Source organism: Musa acuminata, chromosome BXJ1-8 (genome assembly GCF_036884655.1).
Source record: "Musa acuminata AAA Group cultivar baxijiao chromosome BXJ1-8, Cavendish_Baxijiao_AAA, whole genome shotgun sequence".
Lineage (NCBI taxonomy): Eukaryota > Viridiplantae > Streptophyta > Magnoliopsida > Zingiberales > Musaceae > Musa > Musa acuminata.
In genome coordinates, this window is record NC_088334.1 from 9322490 (window position 1) to 9346928 (window position 24439).

Here is a 24439-nt window from a genome sequence, read left to right on the forward strand (position 1 = left end):
GGTAACGGGGAAGAGGCGGTTGCTCTTTTTCTGGTCCACCTTCCGTCCCCACTACTGCCTTTATTTCTTTCTACCGGTGTTGGTCTGAGAATAGGGAAAGGGGAGAGAGTGGTTCCTACTCTTTTCGCCGTTCTTTTCCTCCTGAGCAAACAAATACGAGCTGCTCTCCTTCTCTTTGCTTTTACTTCTCCTTCTCGCGAGGGCACCGCCGGCCTCGCTCTTGCTCTCGCTAATTCTTGTGAGATATTCCTCTCTTCTTTTCTGGTCTCGCATGATCCCCTTTTTCTGCCCTTTTCTGGATCATTTGCTCATCTGATCAGGTGGGAAGAGAGGCGGAGGGCAGATCGCGATGGTGAGGGGGAAGACGGAGATGAAGCGGATAGAGAACGCGACGAGCCGGCAGGTGACCTTCTCGAAGCGCCGGAGCGGGCTGCTGAAGAAGGCCTACGAACTGTCCGTGCTTTGTGACGTCGAGGTCGCGCTCATCATCTTCTCTTCCCGGGGGAAGCTGTACGAGTTCTCCAGCTCCAGGTTCCATTCACCTGCCCTCCCTCCCTTCATTATTGTTTATGCTTTCTTTCCTCCGGAGGGTTTCTTGATGATTACTAACCCAAAACAAAGAAATTAGAACTCGAACAAAAACCTTACCTCTCTACCATGATTCTTCTCCGGCAGACATCTCAGATTTTGTGGGTTGCTCTATCTTTGTGATCAGCTTTCTCCTCTCGCTTTGGTCATCTTCTAAATCTACCTAGGGTCTCATTTTCCTATTTCCTAGCTAGTGGTGCAGTTGTTCCCTGGAGAGAGAGAGAGAGAGTTGTCTATCTGATGTTGCCTTCATGGTTAACCAGCCAAATTCCCAGATTTTTTTTCTGGTCTCTTCTTCCACCATCTGCTTTGCAATGGTGGAAAGAGGCCTATTCATATCTTGCTTCAAGAAAACATGGCAAAGTCCTTTTACTTGACTAACGTACATATATATCAGTACTATATCTATAGTGTGGCGAGCAACATCTTGGTTGGTTCACAGTCTCTCCTCCTGTACGTACAAATGGAATGCCAAATTAATATCAGCTACATGTATTTACGGAAATCCATTATTACCTCGAGAAAAAGTTCCTCGTTGAGGGTTTACAGAAGGCCAATAGTAAATGAACTGAGTAGTTTGGTATGGCTACCTCGTGGCTGAGGATTTCCAATACAACTCTTGACATAGTAATTTATGAGAATACTTCGTTACTGTTCTTTCAACCGGAGATCAACTTGAATAGTTCCCTTCCTGCACTGTTTTGATCTCTTTTCCTATTGACAAGCACGCACTTCATGTTTGTGGAAATGTCTACTCTACGGGTATCAAGTTTCCTGGTATTTGCAGTTAATGTGTTACGTCGTCCACATTTATATCTCTTGTGACATGTTGCAACATGGTGCTTATGGAAATCACAATTCTCATGATTAGAATATGAAGCTTTACATGTTCCTTTAGTTTCTTTCATATGAGAGCTCTCATCTCCTTGTATTCACATATATATATGCACAGACAGACATACTAACATGAACAAAGACTTACATGTATTCGTACACATACTATTTTCAGTGAGATACTTATTGGTCGCTTAAAGAACTTAAAATATAACTTCTGTTGGTCTTTTTAGCAATCATGGAATAAATTCGATATTGGAAATAGATAATGACACTTGATAAAATCCTAATCAAAAGAAGATGCATGTGATATATGTTATTCGTATGAATCATTTTGGCTTATGTTGTCTAAATTGTCTAAGAAGCACAAATGTCCATATGTTTACAGGGTTACCAGATCATGCATGTAACTTCCATTGATTATATGATGTTTCTTTCTTTACGAGTGAAATATACAACCATAAGTGCATAAAGGCATCTTAATCCCTTTTTCCTTGATGGCATAGATTGATCAATATGCATATGCTATAATGAAATGAAAAGCTTTTGTTGTCTAGTGAAACTTGCAGTCCTATGGTTCAAAGTTGTCCAGTCCATGTCTATACTCAAGGAAACAAATTAATGTAGTTGAATGCGAAGCAGTAAGAAACAAGTATTTGTCTTTGTATTGTGAAAATGAGGTGCAAATCTATGAAGCATGTGGCACAAAAAACCTAGTTCTTTAAACAACTATTATACTTGGTTTATATTATTGTTCTCTGAGCAAACTGATATGATGTGTTAAGTTTAGATCTAACTTGTGCTAAGTCTATGGTTAGCTCAATTACACACAAGACAAATAAAATGTTTATAACAATGACAATTTGTTGCCTCAGTCGGTTCACTCTCTGAGCATGACATACCAAACCCAAAACTAATACAAATTTCTAGTCTCTTTTGTATGTTTATGCATAAGCTTGAACAATTGAGACAAGTAAACTGTGAGATCTGCTTCCCTGCAAAATTCAATTTAGCAAGATATAAAAAGGTTTATGCTTGAATTTTGACTTCCATAGTAAATTCTAGAAACATAAAGGAACAATGACTTGTTTTCATTAGTGTTTTGATAACCTGACCTTTTCGTCACCTGATCCTCAACTTAAGAACCATAAACTGAATCTTAGTTTACTCAGAAAAATATTATTCCTCGTTACTTCAAATCTTAATTGGAGAATTTAGAATGCTTAAGCCACAACCACTACACAACTTTTATTGCATAGCCCCTTATTTTTACATCTACGTGTTCTTTGTATAAGTAAATCATGATTCTTAATTTGTTCTTGGAATCTATGTATTGTTGAAATTAAACTACGTATCATAAATATGTTCACTGTATCAAGAGGTGAAATATATTAAAGACCTATAGAAGGATAAATTAATTCTTGAAAGAGTATCTTAAAAAAGAGTGATTCATATTAAATATAATAAATATAATGTATATATGGAGACTAGATAAACCCCATGTGTTGGCCATGAAATATATAGAGTTTTTGAGTGAAACATAGAATATTTTGTCTTGTCCTTGCTCTTTCTTTGTCTTGACTTCTAAATGAGATATCTTATAAGCTTTCATATATCTTTATGATTAAAGATTTTAAATACTATATAAAGAAGGAGCGTGAGATGATCGACTTGAGCCTAATGATTTATTTCCTTGGTATCGAAGTTATACAAGATAATGAAGGAATTTTTATCTCATAAGAAAATTATTGAAAGGAGATTCTAAAAAAGTTCTCTATGGAAGATTGTCACCCTATTAATACAATCGTGAGATATGAGAGTAAGTTGATAAGGAAAGATGAAGGTAAACTAATTAATCCAATTTATTATAAAAGTCTAATTGTATGTTTAAAATATTTGACATGCACTCGACCTAATATACTATTTGGATTTGGTTTAATAAGTAGATATATGGAAACTCCTAAGACATCTCATTCGAAGGCTAAAGGAATTTTGTGTTATATTAAAGGAACAATTGAGTATGGAATGTTCTATTCATCATCTAAAAGGTTGGAGCTCATTAGATATAGTAATAGTGATTTAGCCGAAAGCTACGATGATCGGAAGAGTATAATCGAATTTATATTTTATTTTTGTGAAGCTACAATCACATGGTCTTAAAAAAATAACATATCATTACTTTACCAAATTGTGAAGCAGAATATATAATAGTATATTAGAACCCTTGCAGATTCTAAACTTGGAGTTGATCTCTTTAGGGGATTGGCCTCCTTGGAACTCTATAGGGGTTCCTCCCTCCAAGTTGCTGCTCAAAGGCTGCAGAAAAGATTCATCTATTGCCTGTGAAAAAAGAAGGAATACATGACTATTTATAGGGCTTCTAAACCCTAACTCTTAATAGGACTCCTACTCAAGACTCCTACTTCTAACCAACTCCTAATAGGATTCCTACTTAAGACTCCTATTCCTTTACAACTCCTAATTCTTAAGACTCCTATTCCTTTACAACTCCTAATTCTTCTTTAAGAAACAACCTCCTAATCCTAGCCGGCCTCTTTACCTCTTTAATAGGGGTCGGCTTAGGTAGGTTTTACATGAATGTCCCTCTCAATTAGGACTCTCCTAGCTAGAGTCCTAACAGACCCGCCCTCTTCAAATCAGCCTTGTCCTCGAGGCTAACGATTCATGAATTCTGGGAATTTGATCTTCAAGTCGTCGTAGTTCTCCCAAGTGGCATCTTCTGATAATAGGTTCGCCCACTGTATTAGCACTTCAGTAGCGGGTCGTCATCGTTGAGTCACATTCCGTCGATCAATAATAGCACTTGGTTGGGTCTGGAGTTCTCCTTGCGTAGTCATATTTGGTGGGTGGCTTTGGGCTATCTCCAAGCACCTATTTTTGTATGGCCATCGGTTTGTGGGTGATATGTCATACTCCTTTTCAATTTAATACCCTGCATATGGAATAACTTTGTCCAAAATCTGCTTGTGAAGATGCAAGTAGAATTTGTCACAAGCATAATGCATTCCTTATAGTGTAATTCTTTTAAGTCTCAATTGTAATAAGCCACGGAACTTGGTGCTTCCTCCAATTTTTGTAAAATCTGCTTGGTGCTTATAATCTTACTAGTCTCTAAATCTTCCTGCCATTCTATCTTAATATCCTCAAGGAAGTCGCTGGTCGGAAGTGAAACGGTCGAAACTTCAGCTTGCTCGGTTAGTTGCGAAAGCGCATATGCAAGAACATTCTCTTTCCCCTTTTTGTAAGTTATTTCATAATCAAATCTAAAAAGTTTTATTACCCATTTTTGCTGCTCAGAGGATGATATCTTTCGCTCCAAAACGTACTTAAGGCTTTTTTGGTCGGTTTTAATTTGAAATCGTCGACCAATCAAGTAGGGTCTCCACCGCGTTGCTGCGCGCACAATGGCGAGCATCTCCTTATCATATGTTGACTTATTTTGATAGGAGGGAGATAATGCCTTGCTAGTGTATGCGAGTGGTCGACCATCTTGCATGAGAATGGCTCCAATTCTGACTCCAGATATGTTGGCCTCAATAATGAAGGGTCGGTTGAAATCTGGTAGTGTTAGCACTAGCGTCATCGTCATGGCTGCCTTAAGTTTGTCGAAGGCAGCGGAGGCTCTGTCCGACCATTGAAAGACATCTTTTTTCAGTAAGGAAGTAACTGGTGCACTAATCTCTCCATAGTTTTTCACAAACTTACAGTAGTAGCCTGTTAAACCCAGAAAGCCATGTAGCAATTTTATGTTCCTCGGGGTAGGCCAGTTTTGCATTGCTTCAATTTTGAAGGGGTCCACCGTCACACCTTCCTCTGATATGATATGCCCAAGATATTTCACCTTTTGTTGAAGAAAGTAAAAATTCGTAGTGGCCGTTGTGTGTTCAAAAGGCGGTTTTCGGTATGACTTCTTCATACACTCGTATTTGATAATACCCGGATCGAAGGTCCGGCTTTGCGAAGATTTGTGCTCCCTTTCATCTAGCAATTCATCTATTATTGGAATAAAGTATTTGTTCTTGATGGTTATGCCATTGAGAGCTCGATAATCAATGCATATTCGTCATGTTCCGTCCTTCTTGCGTACAAGTAACACCGGTGAAGAGTAGAGGTTGCAACTTGGCCGAATAACTCCTGTTTCGAGCATCTCTTTTACAATCCTTTCTATTTTATCCTTCTGGAGATGTAGATACTGATATGACTGAGTATTTGCTGGAGGTTTGCCTGAAAGAATCGTTATATAATTATCATGCCGACTGGTAAGAGATAGGTTGTGCGGTTCGTCAAATATATCTGAAAATTCAGCAAGCAAAGGAAGTAGGTTTGGATCTTCAAATTTTATTAGCTCTCCCTTAGTTTGCTACTCAAGTTATACCAAAAGGCCGCTGCATGCTTTATACAAAACCTTCTTCATTTGTTGTGTGCAAATCGTTGTTATGTCGCCCTCACGTTTCCCGTTCCGTATCACCTGTTTCTCCTTACTGTAAAATTTCATAATTAGTTGCATAAAATTCCAAGAAATATCACCTAATGTTGTCAACCATTTAATTATGAACATGGCCTCATGATCATCAAGAGGGAGAAGGAAGAAATATGTAATTATCTCTTGGTCCTGCAGCAATAGTTTCTCCTGCGGGCGCCTACGATCACAATTTAAAATCCGTTCGTCGACGACCTTAACGTCAAACCTGCTGCAATTCTCAATAGGTAAGGCCATCTAGATAGTAACCTTATTATTTAGAAAGTTATTAGAACTGCCCGTGTCGATAAGAACAGTGATCGGTTGTTGTTTGAAAAGGCCTCCAACTTTCATCGTTTGCGGGTTTGAGTAGCCGGCTAGTGCATGTACCGTAACTTCAGTCGGTTGTGGCTCTTCTTCTGCATCTTCTTCTTCATGTTCAAGGCTCTCTTCTGGATGTTCAATGACCTCTTCTTCTATTGGTTCAATCATAAGAAGTCTCCCTTTACTACAGCGATGCTCACGGCTCCACGGCTCGTCACAATGCCAACATAACCCCTTCGCATACCGCTCCCGAAGCTCTTCTCTTGTTAACCTCTTTGGTGTAGGTACTTGGTCGATAGTAGGGGGGGCTGAGGGCTTCAATATTACTGGTTGAGGAGTGACCCCAGTCCTCAGAGCTTCATGGTTCAATTGCTCCTCTTGATGTTGTGCGAAAGAGATGGCTGCCATAAGCATATACGGTTGTCGCACTTTAACTTCTCCTCGGATCTTCGGCTTCAAGCCCTCAATGAAGGTCCTCAATAGCTGTTTTTAAAACCAATCATGAGTTTGATTAGATAACCTTTCAAACCTGGTTTGGTACTCCTGAATGGTGGAGGTTTGTCGGATCTTTGCTAGTTGTTCGTCAATATTCTCGTAATCGGTTGGTCTGAAGCGAATCAGCAGTCCTTCTTTGAATTGTCGCCATGAAAGGACTCCATAAGTATGTTCAAACCAGTCAAACCACTGTATAGCATCCCCTTCAAGATGTATAGCTGTAATTTTCACCATAGATACATCCGCGATTTTATGGTACCGAAAATATCGCTCCGCGCGCGAGATCCAACCAATCGGGTCTCCTTCTTCCCATCTAGGGAAGTCCACTCTCATGTATGGATAGTTGGGGTTGGTCATATAGCCTACCCTCCCTTGGAAGTCATCTCTTCGGGCTTGGTGTGATTGGGCAAAGCTCCCTCCTTGATATGATTTCTTCGGGCTTAATGGTCGGCCCAATATGAGTTCGGTAAAGAGTGTCCGAATCTTATCCTCCATTCGCGCCTCCAAGGCTTCGAATTTAGCATTGATTGCCTCCTTAGATGCCATAGTATATGGCCCCAAATCAATGATGTTAAGATCTCTCTTTTGCTGTTGGGTTAAAGGCATGTATAGGTTGAGAGAAGTGATGGTCGAAAGTGTTGGTGGATTGGTGGATGTAGGCTGCGGTTTAGGCTTGTTTTGTGACTGTTTTGGGTGCAGTTTGAGGGTGTGGTTTAGTAGAGTTTTAGGGCTGTGGATGAAAGTTTTGGATCTATGGTAGATGGTAGCAAAGGTTTGACAAAAATCCATGGAAGTTGCAGTAAGTATGTGCTGTCTTGTAAGAGTAGAATTGTCGTTGAAGAAACAACGGTTTCTCGACGTAATTTCCACCAAAAACTTGAGAGAATTGAGGAGGGAATTGATAGAAAAATCACAGTTTATATGACAGCAAGGATATCTAATTTAATCAAGAAAATTTCGGCAGTATAACAGCAAGGAAATTGGTGCAAGTTGCAATTGCAGAATTGTCGTCGAAAAATTTCAGCTGGTTACGATGAAAATTTGCAGCAACATAAAATCGTTTTTAGAGATGAATTTCTTAATAGATCAATTTTAGATGGAAGCCAAGATGATCTATAAAGTGTATAAGAAATTTCATTCAAAAAAGATTGTAAATAGATGGGTTAAGGCAACGATATGCAGCTGAAATTTTCTGCAGCATAGATTTTCAAGTGCAGCAGATTGGACATAAAATATCAGTAGTTTATATTGAGAATTTTTCAATGAAACTAAAGGAAATTCTATTGTTAGGAAGTGTCAAAGATGTCATAAAAATTTCATAGAAATTTGGATAGAAAAAGCACAGTAGCAAGATCAAACAGATGGTGCTATGCGGCTTGAATTCTGCAATTCAAGTACAGCAGATTGGACATAAAAGATCAGTAGTTTATATTGAGAAGTTTTTGATGAAATCAAAGGGAAATCCACTGTTAGGAAGTGTCAAAGATGTCATAAAAATTTCGTAGAAATTTGGATAGAAAAAGCACAATAGCAAGATCAAAAAGATGGTGCTATGCGGTTGGAATTCTGCAATGTATCTTTCGTCGTAGAGATAAAAACTTTGTGACGAAAAGTTTATGCAGCAATATAGGAACAATTTTTTTTTTTTTTGGATTTTCGAATAAGGATAACTAAATTGCAGCAGCAGTAAGGTAGGAAACCAGAACCTGTTGCAATTCACGGGGAGATCAAAGGATGATCTGCGGTGGTGGAGATGATGGCGAAATTCGGTGACGATCTTTTAAGCAATTGTGGGAATTGCTTTGGATGGTTGTAGAGGGTTGATGGATGGCTGTGGAAGGGCAGCGAGACGCCAAGAACACTGCTCTGATACCAGGTGTTAGAACCCTTGCAGATTCTAAACTTGAGGTTGATCTCTTTAGGGGATCGGCCTCCTTGGAACTTTATAGGGGTTCCTCCCTCCAAGTTGCTGCTCAAAGGCTGCAGAAAAGATTCATCTATTGCCTGTGAAAAAAGGAGGAATACATGACTATTTATAGGGCTTCTAAACCCTAACTCCTAATAGGACTCCTACTCAAGACTCCTACTTCTAACCAACTCCTAATAGGACTCCTACTTAAGACTCATATTCCTTTACAACTCCTAATTCTTAAGACTTCTATTCCTTTACAACTCCTAATTCTTTTTTAAGAAACAACCTCCTAACCCTAGCCGGCCTCTTTACCTCTTTAATAGGGGTCGGCTTAGGTAGGTTTTACATGAATGTCCCTCTCAATTAGGACTCTCCTAGCTAGAGTCCTAACATAGTATCATAATGTGTTTGTCATGCAATGTGGCTAAGAAAACTACTCCAAGAGCTTCATATGCCGCAGAAGAAATCAATCAAGATTTATGTTGATAATGAATTAGTTATTGTCTTAGCCAAGAATCTAGTCTATTATGAAATATCAAAGCATTTCGACATAATATTTTATTTTATAAGAGATCACATCAAAAGCAAAGAAGTGGAGTTACTTCATGTCAAGACAAGTAAACAAGTGACCGATATACTTATAGAAACTCTCAAATTTGAAATATTTCAATAACTTCGAAAGAAACTTGACATGTTAGATTGAACAAGTTTAAGGGGGGAGAATGTTGGAATTAAACTTATCAAGGTATCATAAAGATGTTTGTTGTACAACAGGTGAAATATATTAAAGGCTTATAGAAGAATAAATCAAATTAACTATTGATTCTTGAAAGAGTCTCTTGAAAAAGAGTGATTCATATTAAATATAATGATTGTAATATATTTTTGGAAACTATATAAATTTCATATGTTAGATCATTAAATATATAGAGTTTATGAGTGAAACATAGAATATTTTGTTTTGTTCTTAATATAATGGTTTTATCTCTTCTTCTTACTATCTAGTTCTAATATGTCATTTTTATCTTTACCATGTTCTTCAGCTAGAAATCCGTTCTTTGTGATTTCAGCTTGTAAGAACAAAATATATAGAGGCTGTATAAAGGTAAAGGAGAGGAGAGCTTGAAGGAGAGAGAGAAACAACAAAGAAATAGAGAGAGAAGCATATTATAAGGATAAGCGTGTGTAAGCGTGGGCATGAAACTGAAAAAACTATTGCTCAAGTGATATCTCCTCCATAGGAAATAACACACGTTTATAAATATTAGGTATTATAAACATGTAATAATAAGACTAAGAACTAATGATTAAGAATTGTTAAATTTGGGTTTACTCAGAACATTCTTCCCAATAACCAAACTTCAAAATCATTTGAAAATCTGAAGACCATAATATAAGTAGATAAAACCTATATTGATCTCCAAAGATATAGATATGACATCTTATTCATTATAGTCATTCATGCTCACAACCCTTTTGTCTTGCTTAGTTAATTGCAAAGTCTTAATATGACATATGTTGTGTGTACTGAACATATCAATTCTTGAGAAAACATGCAATAAGTTTGTGAAATCTTTGTATGAGGATTGCAAACGCTGTTGAATGTCTACACACAATAGATATTAGGATATGCCTATCACCGTTCAGTATAAACATATCAGAATGTCCACCACATGCAATAAAGTTTGTGAAATCTTAACATGAGGATTAGCAAAATTTGATCTTGTCATTATGATTCTCCTTCATCGGCAGGTCATTAGGTAGATTGTTTCCTCTCCAATATTCTAAAGCATAAGATATTCTCACATCCATATTGTCGGCCAATATTGTGATTCATAAATAATATCCATTCATATAACTGTTATTTTAATGTAAAAGATTACGAGGAAGACATACTCTTAATGCTTAACTCAACTCTGAATATCTCATTTATACACGAATGATATCTTTGGTAAAAGTTTCAAATATTAAAGAAGAGATTCAAAATATATGTTGCTCAACTAACTTAGCTGATACAGACTTTGATAGCTTGTTGCACGTTCTTAGGCTCAAATCCTGTCTTCATCGCTTATCCTTTGATGAAAAAATAAATAAATAAATTGCTTCCAGACAATCTCCTAACCCACCTTTTGCTTTTTAGGATGTTTAATACCATAATCTAATTGGCAAAGGTCCATACTCATGATCTGTCAAAGTTCCAACTTAGCTATTTGCCTGATGCAACCTCCCTTCTTGCTTCGGGCTTAAGACCAGAATAGTGAAAATTTCACGATTAAGATGCATATGTAGAATCGATAAGTACGAACACAACATTTTTTACCCATTTATTGGCATCGAATAAGTTATTGCGTGCACATAATCTGGTGTAATATTTCTGCAATTCTGGTTCTCATCTTTTCTCCTTGGATTTCTTTCTGTTAAGCCATCAATTTTATACTATTTGAAGCTGACATGCCTTGAATTTGTTCTTTATTTCTCTAGCATGCAAAGCAGCCTTGAGCGTTATAGAGAATACTCCAGAGAAGATACTAGCAGCACTATAATGGAAGAAGATACTGAGGTATTGTATTCCTATCTTTTGTAACTTGGGTTCCATAATTGTACTTTGCCTCAGAGTGGAACTTCTTAAACTATATGGGTTACCTCCCAGAAGCTGGTTTATACTGTGTTCAAGTAAGAATCAACTTCAAGAAGTTAAAAAGACCTGGTTCAATAAGCGACAAACAAATGATTTAGACATCTTATTTTCTAGGATTGGATTGGATTTCTTTATAGATCATGCATGATCAGGAAATATACTAAAAATGACTGTATAATTAGCATGTACCGTAATATTTATAGTTAGTTTTGTCAAGTGTAGCAGTGGAAGCATGAAGCAGCATGCATGTCAAAGAAGATTGAGCATCTTGAAGCCTCTAAGCAGTGAGTTCTACTCTGATAGTTTGCTCGTCTGATATTATTGCAATCAGAAAACAAAACTTTAAAGGCATCAACTTCATTGCTGCAGGAAGCTTTTGGGTGAAAAATTAGAGTCATGTTCATTTGATGAGCTAAATGAATTAGAAGGTAAGATAGAACAGAGCTTGCGTAACATCAGAGGAAGAAAGGCAAGTCTTCAACCCAAGTTTCTACTATAACTTGCTGTTAAATTATTAATAGAAACCCACTGTAGCTTACATCCTTTATTTTATATTGATTTCAGTATCATTTGCTGAAGGAGCAGATTTCACAGCTTAAAGAAAAGGTGAATTGATCAAAGCTATGCTATAGACAAAGTTTTGCAGACCAGTATCGGATCGGTAACTGATATTGTTGTTCACTTGATTCAGGAGAGTTCCTTGGTGAAGGAAAACGCATTACTACGTGAAAAGGTACGTTTAATTGGATTTACCAAACTAATCATCACAAACTGTGTGGCTGAGGGATAGGAAGTTTGAGAATGATAGATAACATTTTGAAGAAAACTAAGAAATTTTCATTCAACGAGACAAATACAAGAAAAAATTTCTTCCTGAAAAGGAAGACCGAACTCCACATCGTATATGCAACTAACTGATCTGACAATTTATAATGTTTGAAGTGCAAGCGACTGCCTCAGCTGCCATCTGCTGCTTCCAAGGGAGTTCCGCCATTTGGCACACTCGGCCAACATACTGAGGTGGAGACAGAGCTGCGCATTGGATTTCCAGGAAGAGGGACGCACTGAGGCGTGTGGCTAGCGAGGTTAACCGATCATTCTCTATCTCGGATCTCCATGTCTCGCTCACAATTTAGGAGCACTTGTATACATATCAGTAGCATATGATGATAGGCACATTCAGAGCGAAGTATCTATGTGCTGAAAAAAAAAAAAGAATCCCTTATTGTTATTTTTATCGGAGTGCAATCGAGAAAAAAATAGATTTATCGGTCATGTCAAAGTAACTTGGGAACTAAATTTGGAATTTTTTTTTTTTTTGGGCTGATACTCTAAGATATTAAATGATAAGCAGCTATTTCACTTAAGAAACACACTTGATGCTATTTGTGAAGTCAAACGTATCAGCAAGATGGCGGTGGGAGTGGTCCGAACCAACGTAACTGCCCCTGCCCTGATATGATAATATGTTAGAAATCTTATAACGATGATGAGTCTTAAGTTAAACTGATCGATTAGGTTATGCACAAATTGATGTATATCATTTTGGTAAATCTTATATTAGTATACCAATATGAGATTATATTAGTATCCAACAAACATTGAAATGTTAATGTTACCCTGAGACAGTATTAGCCTTTGAGCATTTCCAATGTAGCATCCAGATTTGAAAGAAAAATTATCAAGCATCAATGTCAAATGTACATTTGATCCTCAACTCACATTTGAAAGGTATTCTCAAACTCACTTATTATGATCCTCTCAGCCTGTTTTGTCTTGGTGTTTTGTTCTTGGTTCATGTCATTTATTGCATTTCATTAGAAATGCGTGTCCAGAAGACATGGATCACAGTAAGCTTCAAATACTCCGGCACTAAAGGTGGTTGTAGAAATCTCTCTCTCTCTCTCTCTCTCTCTCTCTCTCTCTCTCTCTCTTATTATGCAGCAATTTTGTTTGGGTAAGCTGCAAGTTTAAGCCAGGGGAAAAGATATGGTACATAGTTTAGTTTTACCTTAACATACAGGTAGCAATTCAACCCAGTTAGGTCCAACTAGTTTCTATTTAGCCCAATGTTCTAATTTGATTCGACCAAAGTTTGTGTGATTTCAATTGGCCATTGCCATTTGCTACTGTATGTCCTCAAGCCAAAACTCATTTCTGTCGTGGCAGTATATAGGAAGATCGAAGTGTTCTTAGGTCGGAGTACGCAACCACATGCACCAAAATGTGGACGAGGCTTTGTTTGCCGAAGCAGAATAGATCTGAATACAGAACAACCGCCACCTCAATGGCTGTAGTGCGCGCAGTGCATCTCACGTCTGTAGATGGAGTGCGCTTCATCGTTGACCTGCGGAATGTATCGATGCAGCTTCAGTGGAAACCATAGTAAACTTCAAAATCTCTACGATCCTACTACACATCTACGCACCCCTAAGACGACGACAGGTACGATCGACACAAAGGGCACGTCCATCGGCCCTCATCCATCCATGAGTCGAGACACGCCGTGTGGAAGGCATGAGCGCAGTTGCTGAGCTCCCTCACCTCATGGCTTCCCTCGAAGCTTCGCATGCAAATAACACAAACATGCTCTCTCCGTTCCTCCTGCGCCGCCCACCTCTCGACGAGGCTCTCAAACTTCACCACCGGTAGCCTCGCTTTCAGCGACGTCAGCGATAACAGCGGCCTCGTTTCCGTGTGCGGAACTGGACGAGTGATTTCCCCGGTGGGAGATTCTGCATCCGAACGCCTGAAGAGAAAGCCAAGATGCTTGGAGACGACGAAGATGGCGTACCTCACCAGGCCCAAGAGGTCGAGGAGGAGGACGTATAGCGTGGGGTATGAGAAGTAACAGAACCCCGAGGCCATGGTATTGTGAGAAAGGAAGAGATGGGAGTTGAGGGAAGCATCTTTACGAAGAAGGGTTCGGCTTTGGAGCGAAGGCTGCAGGAGCATATGATGACTTTCGCTGCTACCAATTTGTTCTGTCCGTGCAACAGGCGCTGTAATTTATTCGTTGGCATTGTGACTTTAACGACACGCCAACGTGACCGGCGGCTAGCCTCTGGACATGAGTTGGCAAAGGATTGAGGATCCCCGTTCTATCGTTTTGCTTTTCGGATAAAATATTTCTAAGACTTGTTTTGGATTGATTTTCAATTGTTTATTGGGTCCTATCATCCCACTACTGATTATACTGTCATATATTGATTATGAATGAATATTTTATATATGAGTTGATTAAATACTTCAATATTTTAAGATGATTTCGAATGTTACACCATGATTCACGTTTTGCTCACAGACGTATCCAAAGAATAGTCCACATGTCCATAATGAGTCGAGTGTTTGAAATGAGCTCTGAGAAAAACAAGTTGACCTCAATAGTTTATGGATTTATCTTGCACATCGCTCGGGAAGCTTATACTATCTCGACTCTCATTTAAAGTTTGCATCGTGGTATGTCAGTATAGGACTGATTACATATTTCCTCGTGTAGTTAATTATGTTTAGTATTTTTATTTTTATATTATAAAAAATTATATTTATAAAAGTAAAATATTTAACCTTAATTTTTATCATGTTGTCAATTTTATTGACATAAAAAATTAGAGAAGTTTTTCTGAAAGCCTTTTTACCGAAGAAGTTTATGTGAAATTAATATTTTGAAATGGATGAGAAAGTAAAATTATTATTTTTACTTCTTTCATCTTTTTACATATTACAATACGTGCGATTTTTTTTGTCGATAAAGTTGATGACATAAGAAGAATTAGGATTAAATGTTTTACTTTCGTAAATATAATAATTTCAATATAATTTTTTTAAAATATAAAAATTAAAATACTAAATGTAAACTACCTACGGCTAATTTATACTTAGCCCCCGTTTATGTGCCAATCCTTCCTGGCGTGTATGTTTTCATGGTCGATTGCCACCTGCGGTTCCTGCAATCAAGAGCCAAAGGTTTGGTTGGTTTCCGCACGCCTTTTGTCATCTGAATCCGCTGAGCTAAACTTCGCAAAGAGCCCAGGTTAGTAGTTCCTCGATTCGGCAGCAGAAAACCTACACACAATTTCTTTATGGTTGTCCCACGTTGACTCTCTTTGTGTAGGACTTGCCTTTGAGCCTCTGAGAGTCGTCTTCATTAACGTTCCGGGAGTGTCGTCACTCCAGTAGCATCCCTTCACTGTGAGCTCCAGCAGCAACTTGGAACCTGAGCGGCTGTCTCTAATCATTTAGAAAGAAGGAAGATGGACTCGGAAGCTCTACAGAACATTGTCATCACCGGTTCCACAATATCGCCTCTATGTTTCGGTCGAAGGCCGTTATGGTCCGATGTCCAAGAACTTCCTAAGGTCCTTACGAACATGATTTGAAGCAGTAATATTGTTGTTGTCCATTGTTGACGTTAACGTGCGTTTAAAATTGATCCTCACAGGTATGATTCCTTGATACTAGTGAGCGGTGGCAGTGGAATCACACCCTTCATCTCCATAATTCGGGAACTCATCCACCAGAGGACAATTCTGAATCGTCCAACCCCTGCCGTCCTCCTCATTTGTGCCTTCAAGACCTCGGCGGACCTCACCATGCTCGATCTCCTCCTTCCGGTATCTGGAAATATCGCGGACCTTTCTGGCTTGGATCTTCGAATCGAATCCTTTGTTACCAGAGAGAAATCTACCACGGATGACGCGCAAAACAAAATCCAAACCATATGGTTTAAGCCCCTTCCCTCTGACGTTCCCATCGCTCCGGTGCTCGGTCCCAATGGCTGGCTTTGGTTTGCTGCGATAGTATCGTCCTCTTTTGTCGCATTCCTCGTACTTATTAGCATTCTCCAGCGTTACTACATATACCCGATCGACCACAACACCAACAAAGTCTTCTCCTATTGTTCGAGATCTGTTTTAAATGGGCTTTCTGTATGCATCTGAATAATGACGGCGGCAAGTGCAGCGGTTCTGTGGAACAAGAGAGAGAACTCAAAGAAAGCGAAACAGATTCAGAATATAGATGCGCCGACGCCGACAACTTCGCCCGGTTTCTGGTTCCACAACGCAGATAGAGAGCTCGAAAGCGTTCCTCAAGATTCTCTTGTGTAAGCCACCAAGGCTCATTTTGGTGGAAGACCACCACTCGAGTAAGAACCTGCGCTAATTTCGAGTTTTGCGTTGAGATGTACACATTCTAATAACTTGGTGTTAAGATTAATTCAAAAAGTAGATAAAATAAAAGATAAAAATTTAGATTTAAATAAATAAATTTTTTTTGTTGAGGGTAAAAGATTTATTGAGATATGATAGATTTTTTATTATTTTAAAAATTTTATATTTTATCTTTTGATCAATATAGATATATGCTCTTTGATCAATCCAAAGTACTGTAGATTGAAAATACTTCTAGTTCCTTCTAATGATCCATAAAAATAAACAAGAAGATGACAAGCATTAGAGTAAGTGTTCTCAATCAACTTCTCTTATCTTTAAAGGTGATAATTATCAATTTTGGGATGTTAAGATGAAATTTTTATTTATTTTATAAAGATTATAAAATTTGATAGAAAATAATTTTGTTAAGTATGATCTACAGGATCCTAATATTACTAAAGATAAAAAAATTAAATAAATGAGAATATACAAAAAGATGCAAAAGCTCTCGACATGCTAAAACAAACAATAGATAATTCCTTATTTATGTAAATCATGATGACACCAACATCAATATAAGCTCGGAAAATATTAAAAATTATGTTCGGAGACATAGACAAGGTAAAAATTTTAAAGTTTCAAATTCTTTGAATTCAAAAATCTTATGATGAAAAATTATGAATCTATCATTGATTTCTTCTCAAAAGTATCTTCTATGATGAATTAAATGAGTTTTTATGATAAAAATCTAAAAGATTAAATTATAATGGAATTTTTTTTTGAAGTTTATTTTTAAATTTTGATATGATTCTATTGTTATAGAAGAAACTAAAATACAAATATATTGTCTATCGATGAATTAGTGGGTTTCCTTTTAGTTCATAAACAAAAAGTAAACATATCTTCATATGAAACTTGAGAATATATGTTTCAAATAAAGAAATATCAAAAGAAGGACCAATATAAAAATTCAAAAGCTAGATCTCAAGGGAGGGATCAAAATAGCAGAGGTCATGATCGCTCAAATGAGGGTTAGAGGAACTCGAATAATGGTAACAAAAAAATGCTTCGATGTTTTTGTTGTAAAAAAATTGGATATATTGAAATAGATTGCTAGTACAAAAATAAAAATCTAAATATTCCTCTCTACATTTACTATAAAAAATATGATCATTTTGAAAAAGATTGTTGGAACAAAAATCAAACAAATTATCATGAGAAAAATAATGATGAAAAAAGGGATGAAGAAAACATTTTCTTTGTAGCATATGGTAAAGAATATTCTAGATCTATTTGGTTTATGAATAGTGGAAACAATAATCAGACAAAGGACAAAAGTTTATTCTAAAGGCTCAATGATTTAATTGGATCTATAATACAAATGGGAAATGGTAGCAAAGTTCAAGTAGAAGGAAAATAAATAGTTATCGTGAATAATAAATCTAGTAAAAAAATTATTGATGATGTGATGTTTATTCCTTGTTTAAAATAAAATCTCATTAATATAGAGCAACTAAGAGAAAAGGATATTATACTTTTTTGATGATGAAAAAAGCTTGATTTATGATAAAAAAATTTGAAAATTGATGGCAACTTTGAGGATGACAAAAAATAAAGTGTCTCCCTTATTATTTTCATATTTCTCCTTAATGCTACTGAATTGATTTTATAGCATAAAAGCTATTATCATTTGAATTTTTATAGATCTATACAAACTATCTTACATGACAAATCCTATAAAATTTAAATTGATAATAAGATACCTCAAAATAAGACTAAAGTTAATAAAAGTTCTGATAAGAATGATCAGTCACAATTCAAGCGAAAAGTTTTGGATTCTATTCCATCTATCACTAGTAAACCTGTTATAAATATTGAATCTCATATTTTAATAATGAAATTTTGATCTAATATGTGTTTTAGTGACATAGGACTAACCTTGATCAAGGAAAGACAATTCGATTAAAGTAGGAAGAATCAGACATTGGGCTGGAGTGGAACATGTTAAAAGATTGGACATCGGATCGGAAGGACTTCGTGCCATGAGTTCGAGCATCGGGCCGGAAGGATCGGACATTACGCTAAGGAGATTAGAAGTTGCGGGAGTCAACATGCTGATTGAGCAATACGCCGAAAGAGAGGATGATATGTCGAAGGATCGGACGAAGTGCCAGATGAACCAATAACATGTCGGATAACATAAGATTCATACATGTAATTGTGTATCTAGATTGAGCTAGTTAGTTCTAATTGAGTTGGTTTTGGGTGTAACAATGTCAACTCGATTATATGTCAATTGGGCCCGAATTAATGCTAAATTAAGCCTACTATTTATCTTATTCAGTGATATGTAGTAAAGTTTGACGGTGGTACTGCCTAGATTGGGTTGTGGTATTGCCTAGACACAGTCTCCTAGGCTATGCCAAGCGGTGGTATCGTCTAGTGTCCGTGTCAGACTAGATAGTGGTATCACCAAGTGTCAGATTGATGAGTGATGGTATCGCCAATTGTCAGTCTGGCATGCGGTGGTACCACCTAGTACCAGTAGTGGTAACTCTAGTATCTCGAAAACTCGGGATGAGATTATTTTGGCTCCAAACTTGAATCCATTTCGGGCCTATAAATACCACAATCTTTTTTGCTTGAAAAAGCAAGAAAAGAGAACAAAAACTTGGGGTTTAGAGTATAAAAATTTTGTGAGAAAGTTAAGTCCCTCCTTCTTGAGCTTAGAGGTTATTCCAAGGGAGGTGTGTGAAGGATACATTATAAAAGAGGGGGGTAAAAGTTCTTTCCCGAGCTTGTGAAAAGGAGAAAGAGTTATAAGGATAGTTGATCTTTGTTCATTGGAAAGAAGATTGATAGTAAAAGCCGATGGTCTCAAGTGAAGAGGAATTAGGAGTGGACGTAGGTCACAACGAACGAATCGCTATAAATCTAGTGTGTTCTTTTCCTTTGCTGTTTACCTTTATTGCAAACTACTTTACTTGCTCATTATATTCTTACAAATATTTTTAAATTAAATATCTTTTTGATACGGGCTTTATCGAACGAGTTTTCAAATCGTTGAAGTTTTACGAAAGCACTAATTCACCCCCCCCTCTAATACCGATATGATCCTAACAATTGGTATTAGAGCTAAGTTTTTCTCAATTAGTTTAACACTTAAGAGAATGACTTTTACCGGCAATCTAGAGGGTCACTCTATCATTCGTCCTTCTATGTTCAATGAGACGGAGTATATGTATTGGAAAACTCGAATGAGAGTTTTCTTGCTTTCTTTGAACTTTGATTTATGAAATATTATCGAATATGTTTTTCAACAACCCTCTAAACCTATGAACGAATGGAATGATTTTGAGAAAAAAATATTTTCGTTAAATGCAAAAGCTATGATTGTTTTATTTTATACTTTGGATAAAAATAAGTTTAATCGTATTTTGACTTGTGAAACTGCATATGACATTTGGCACACTCTTGAAATTATACATGAAGGCACAAATAAAATTAAAGAATAAAAAATTAATCTTTTGATGTATAGTTTTGAATTGTTTCAAATGAAACCAAACGAAACCATTAAAGACATGTACACATATTTTACGGATATCATCAATGGTTTGAAAGTACTTGATAAAATTTTTTAAATCTTGAACTTGTTAATAAAATTTTACATTCTCTTCCTAAAAATTGGGATAAAAAAATAATGGCAATACAAGAAGCAAAAGACTTGATCAATTTTTCGCTTGAAGAATTTATCGAGTCTTTAATAACCTATGAAATGACATGTATTATACATGATGAACATAAGAATAACCTTCCAAAGAATAGGAAGGATTTGACACTTAGAACAAAAGAAGACCACTCGAGCGAAAACTCAAATAATAATGATATAGAACTTTTGACAAGAAAATTTTAAAAATTTATAAAACATGAAAATAAGAACAAAAATAAACTTAAAAAGCAGAAGCTGCCAAAAAAGAAGAAAGCACTTAAGGTAACTTAGGATAAATCAAGTACATCCAAAGATGAGAAACAAACCAACAAATGGGAGGTAGCGAACTATGTCTTAATGACTCTCAACGACGAGGTAAGTGATTTAAACAATACTCTTTTACTTTACAATGAATTACTTGATGCTTTTAATAATTTATTTGATAAATTTAAATTAATTGATAAAAATTATAAAATGCTAAAAACAGATCATGCCTCTCTCTCTAGTAATTTTGAAAAATTAGAAAATGAGCATGATAATTGCTTGTTAACTCATTGCACTAAATGCGAAGAGTTAGACTTAGTTAAGAATGAAAATGTATTACTTAAACAAATGTTAGAAAATTTTAAAATTGGTAGCAAATCGTTAAACATGATTCTTACCAATAAGGTTTATATATATAGAAAAGTAGGAATCGATTCTGTAAGTAGCAATACTCAACAAAAATCAATTTTATTTGTTAAAAGACCCAAATTGCATATTATCAATAAGGTTAAGTGTAAATTTTATGGTAGATATGGTCATTTTACATATAAATATTCATTCAAAATGTATGACTCACATAAATTAGTTTGGATTCCTAAACGAACCATGAATGACTTAATACCAAAAGAAAAGATAGGAACCCAAAGTTAAATGAAAACCTAGAACAAACCCATTTTTTATAGGAGTAAAAGATGATATTTTGATAGTGGATGCTCAAGGCATATGACTAGAGATCCAACACACTTTTCATGACTCACTAGCTAAAATAATAAAGGATAGATAATTAGAATTAGAATTATTTATAACTAATCAAACCTTTAATTGAAGATATTTTGTTAGTAGACATAACTCATTAAGCATTTGTGTAATAAGAGATATAAAATTAAATTTGAATCTAATACTTGCATACTAAATAAGAATAATTTTATGAATACCTAAATGTTTATCTTGATGATTGTCGTGATCTATTTTTTTTATTTTTAAGCAATGATGCATGATTTTGACATAAAAAAACTTGGACATGCTTGTATCAAAATCAATCGCTTAAATTGAAACAAAAAGGAGAGAATGTATTTTTCTTAAAAATATCTCTAAAGCTTTTCGATTTTTCAACAAGTGATTCTTAGTGATGAATCTATTTTATGAATCTCTTAAACAACTTTGATGATTTGATAAATTAAATTTGAATGAGTTGTATCCAAATCATGAACTTGATATTTGAGATTTTTTATGAATCAAGATCTTTGATCTCCCAAGATTTTTTTTTTGTTATTTACTAAAAAGGAGACTTATCAAAATGAATTATGTATTTTGGTATTCATGACTTGATCTTTCATCATCTTTCATATTAACATCTTTTATATCATAATTTTCATATGATTCATTTGTATTTATGTTTATATATATCTTGTGTTAGGATTCAAACATTGATGTAAAAGAAAAAAAAAATTTATTATATTATTTTCTTCTTTTTAATGATAAAAGAGTGGGAGAAAAATTATTAACTCACCCATTGCAAAAGAGAATAGCTTGAATGTTAAACTTAGGTATATTATATCTCATAAATATATAAATTCTTCTTATATATTTTTTGAATCATGATCTTGATTTTTTTATTTTTATGATTTGAGTTTTTTTTTTTTTTTTTTTGAATCAAGTTTGAATCAAGAAGCCTGAGGCCATATGGCGTGAGGAATGAGAAGTAACAGAACCCCGATGCCATGGTATCGTGCAAAAGGAAGAGATAGGAGTTGGGGGAACCAACTTTAAGAAGCGGAGGGTTCGACTTTGGAGGTAAGGCTGCAAATGTAATGGTAAATGTAAAAGATTTAAATGACTTGCGCTGCTACCAATTTGTTCGGTCCTCCATGCAGCTGGCGCTGTACTTCATTGACTTTGGGAATGTGACTTTAACGACGTGGGTACCAATCGGCAAAGCGTCTCATGTGCTTCATTGACTTAACAGTCGAGAGGACGCGTGTTTTAACACACCAACCTGACTGGCGGCTAGCCTCTCTGGATATGAGCTGCTAAAGGATTCTATAATGATTCAAAATTACAAAGTCGATCATGGTTATTCTGATGTTTGCAGCTGAAATTAATATTAAATTATTAAGGGTCAGTACGATTAGAGCAAATCTTTTTGTAAAAAAAGAGATATTTTAATGATGAAATCATCGATGATGCCTACGTGATTTGGGTTCATGTGCATAAGAGGTTGGATAGATTTCTCGATGTGATTACCTGACAATTAAGTTAGTGATCGAATAACCAGAAAAAAAATATCGATAATGCCTACTTGATTTAGGTTTACATTCATGAGAGATCGGATAATTTTCTCCATATAATCCTCAGATAATTAAGTTAGTGATCAAATAACTAGGAAAGGTTATTAATGATGCCTACTCGATTTAGATCCATGTGCAAAGAGGTTGGATAAGTTATCACAGACAATTAAGTTAGTAATCGAATAACTAAAAAAAATGATTGATGATACATGTGCGTAAGAGATGAGATAAGTTTCTTTATGTGGTTCCTAGACAATTAAGTTAGTGAGCGAATAAATAGGAAAGATATCGGTGATGACTTGTTGTTGGGTCCACATGCACATGAGGTCAGGTGTCTCAGGGAACAGATTTCGCAGCTTAAAGAAAAGGTGAATTGCTCAAAAGCTATGCTATAGACGAAGTTTTGCGGACATGCATCGGATATATTGTTGTTCACTTTGATTCAGGAGAGTTGCTTGGTGAAGGAAAACGCATTACTACGTGAAAAGGTACGTTTAATTGGATTTACCAAACTAATCGTCACAAACTGTGTGTGTGAGGGATAGAAAATTTGAGAATGATAGACAAACGACATTTCGAAGAAAACTAAGACTTTTCTTTCGTGAAAAAGGAAGACCGAACTCCACATCGTATATGTTACTGATCTGACAATTTATAATGTTTGAAGTGCAAGCGACTGCCTCAGCTGCCATCTGCTGCCTCCAAGGGAGTTCCGCCATTTTCGCACACAGCCAACGTACTGAGGTGGAGCGCTGAGCTGCGCATTAGATTTCCAGGAAGAGACGTGTGGCTAGCGAGGTTAACCGATCATTCTCTATCTCGGATCTCCATGTCTCGCTCACAATTTAGGAGCACTTGTATTCATATCATTGGCATATGTTGGAAAAGATCACAAGAACCTTATAAATAATAAACAATACAATAAAAACCAACTATAAATAATAAACATAAGATCAAGAACCTTATTAAAAATATATTTAGGCTTGAAACGTATGTAAATATTTTTTTTAAAAATAATATCTGTACTTTCTTTTCGATTGCTGTAAGTTTGAAACAAATAGTTTTAGTGGATATAACAAGTCTTTAGAAGATCTATATCGAATAAACAATAAAGAATCTTTAGGAGTTTTTTTTTTTTTGAAGTCAAGGAAAAAGAAGAATGAAATATTGTATATAATTTACTCTCAAATATCTATTTATAGATATTTTCACAAAAGACATATCCTTTGAAAAATAATTACCAAAATAGGAAATCACATTTTCAAATAATTCTTTTGATTTTTTTTTAATTTGAACAATTTATAACAATCCCTCACTTGTTCAAATTTAAAAATATTCTCCAAGTGATTAAATAGTATTTATGAATAAAATAATATATCTTTCAATTTGAATATTATTTTAGTGTAAGCATCACAAAGTGAAGTCGAAATTTCAAATAGCATAAAAGTTCTAAATTCGTTATTCCTAATGACAACACTGGTGATACCATACACATAAATACAATATCCTCGTATTCCTCATAAACTCTTTCTCAACCCTAATGTGGCCTTGGACTCATCAAAGTTTATGAACTTTTATAAGAGAAACTCCAACTCTCAATTGAAGCGGCACCACTTATAAGTTTATATAGATGAAGCTCTTACAATACTTTTGTCACTCTTTGAGATACTTATTCTAATTGAACTTCATTAAGAGTATAATTAACTCAACCCTCATTCGGTGATAATCAATACTTTAACATCTTTAGATGGGAC

The 24439-nt window shown here is 35.8% G+C and overlaps 1 protein-coding gene and 1 pseudogene across 4 annotated transcripts; both read left to right on the forward strand.

Moving 5' to 3' along the window:
• Positions 1-12546, forward strand: LOC135583208 (MADS-box transcription factor 50-like). Of its 4 annotated transcripts, none has more exons than XM_065078868.1 (8): positions 1-238; positions 329-531; positions 11115-11193; positions 11494-11555; positions 11641-11740; positions 11836-11877; positions 11963-12004; positions 12214-12546. In XM_065078868.1, the coding sequence occupies exons 2-8, from the start codon at positions 350-352 to the stop codon at positions 12337-12339; spliced, it is 633 nt and encodes a 210-aa protein (XP_064934940.1). In that variant the 5' UTR covers positions 1-238; positions 329-349; the 3' UTR covers positions 12340-12546. The 4 variants fall into 4 exon arrangements, with proteins under 4 accessions (XP_064934940.1, XP_064934941.1, XP_064934942.1 ...); XM_065078869.1 differs by having other exon boundaries at positions 333-531; XM_065078870.1 differs by having other exon boundaries at positions 7-238; positions 321-531; positions 11497-11555.
• Positions 12547-15053: 2507 nt separating this feature from the next.
• On the forward strand, positions 15054-16379 carry LOC135589054 (ferric reduction oxidase 2-like; annotated as a pseudogene).
• Positions 16380-24439: the final 8060 nt, after the last annotated feature.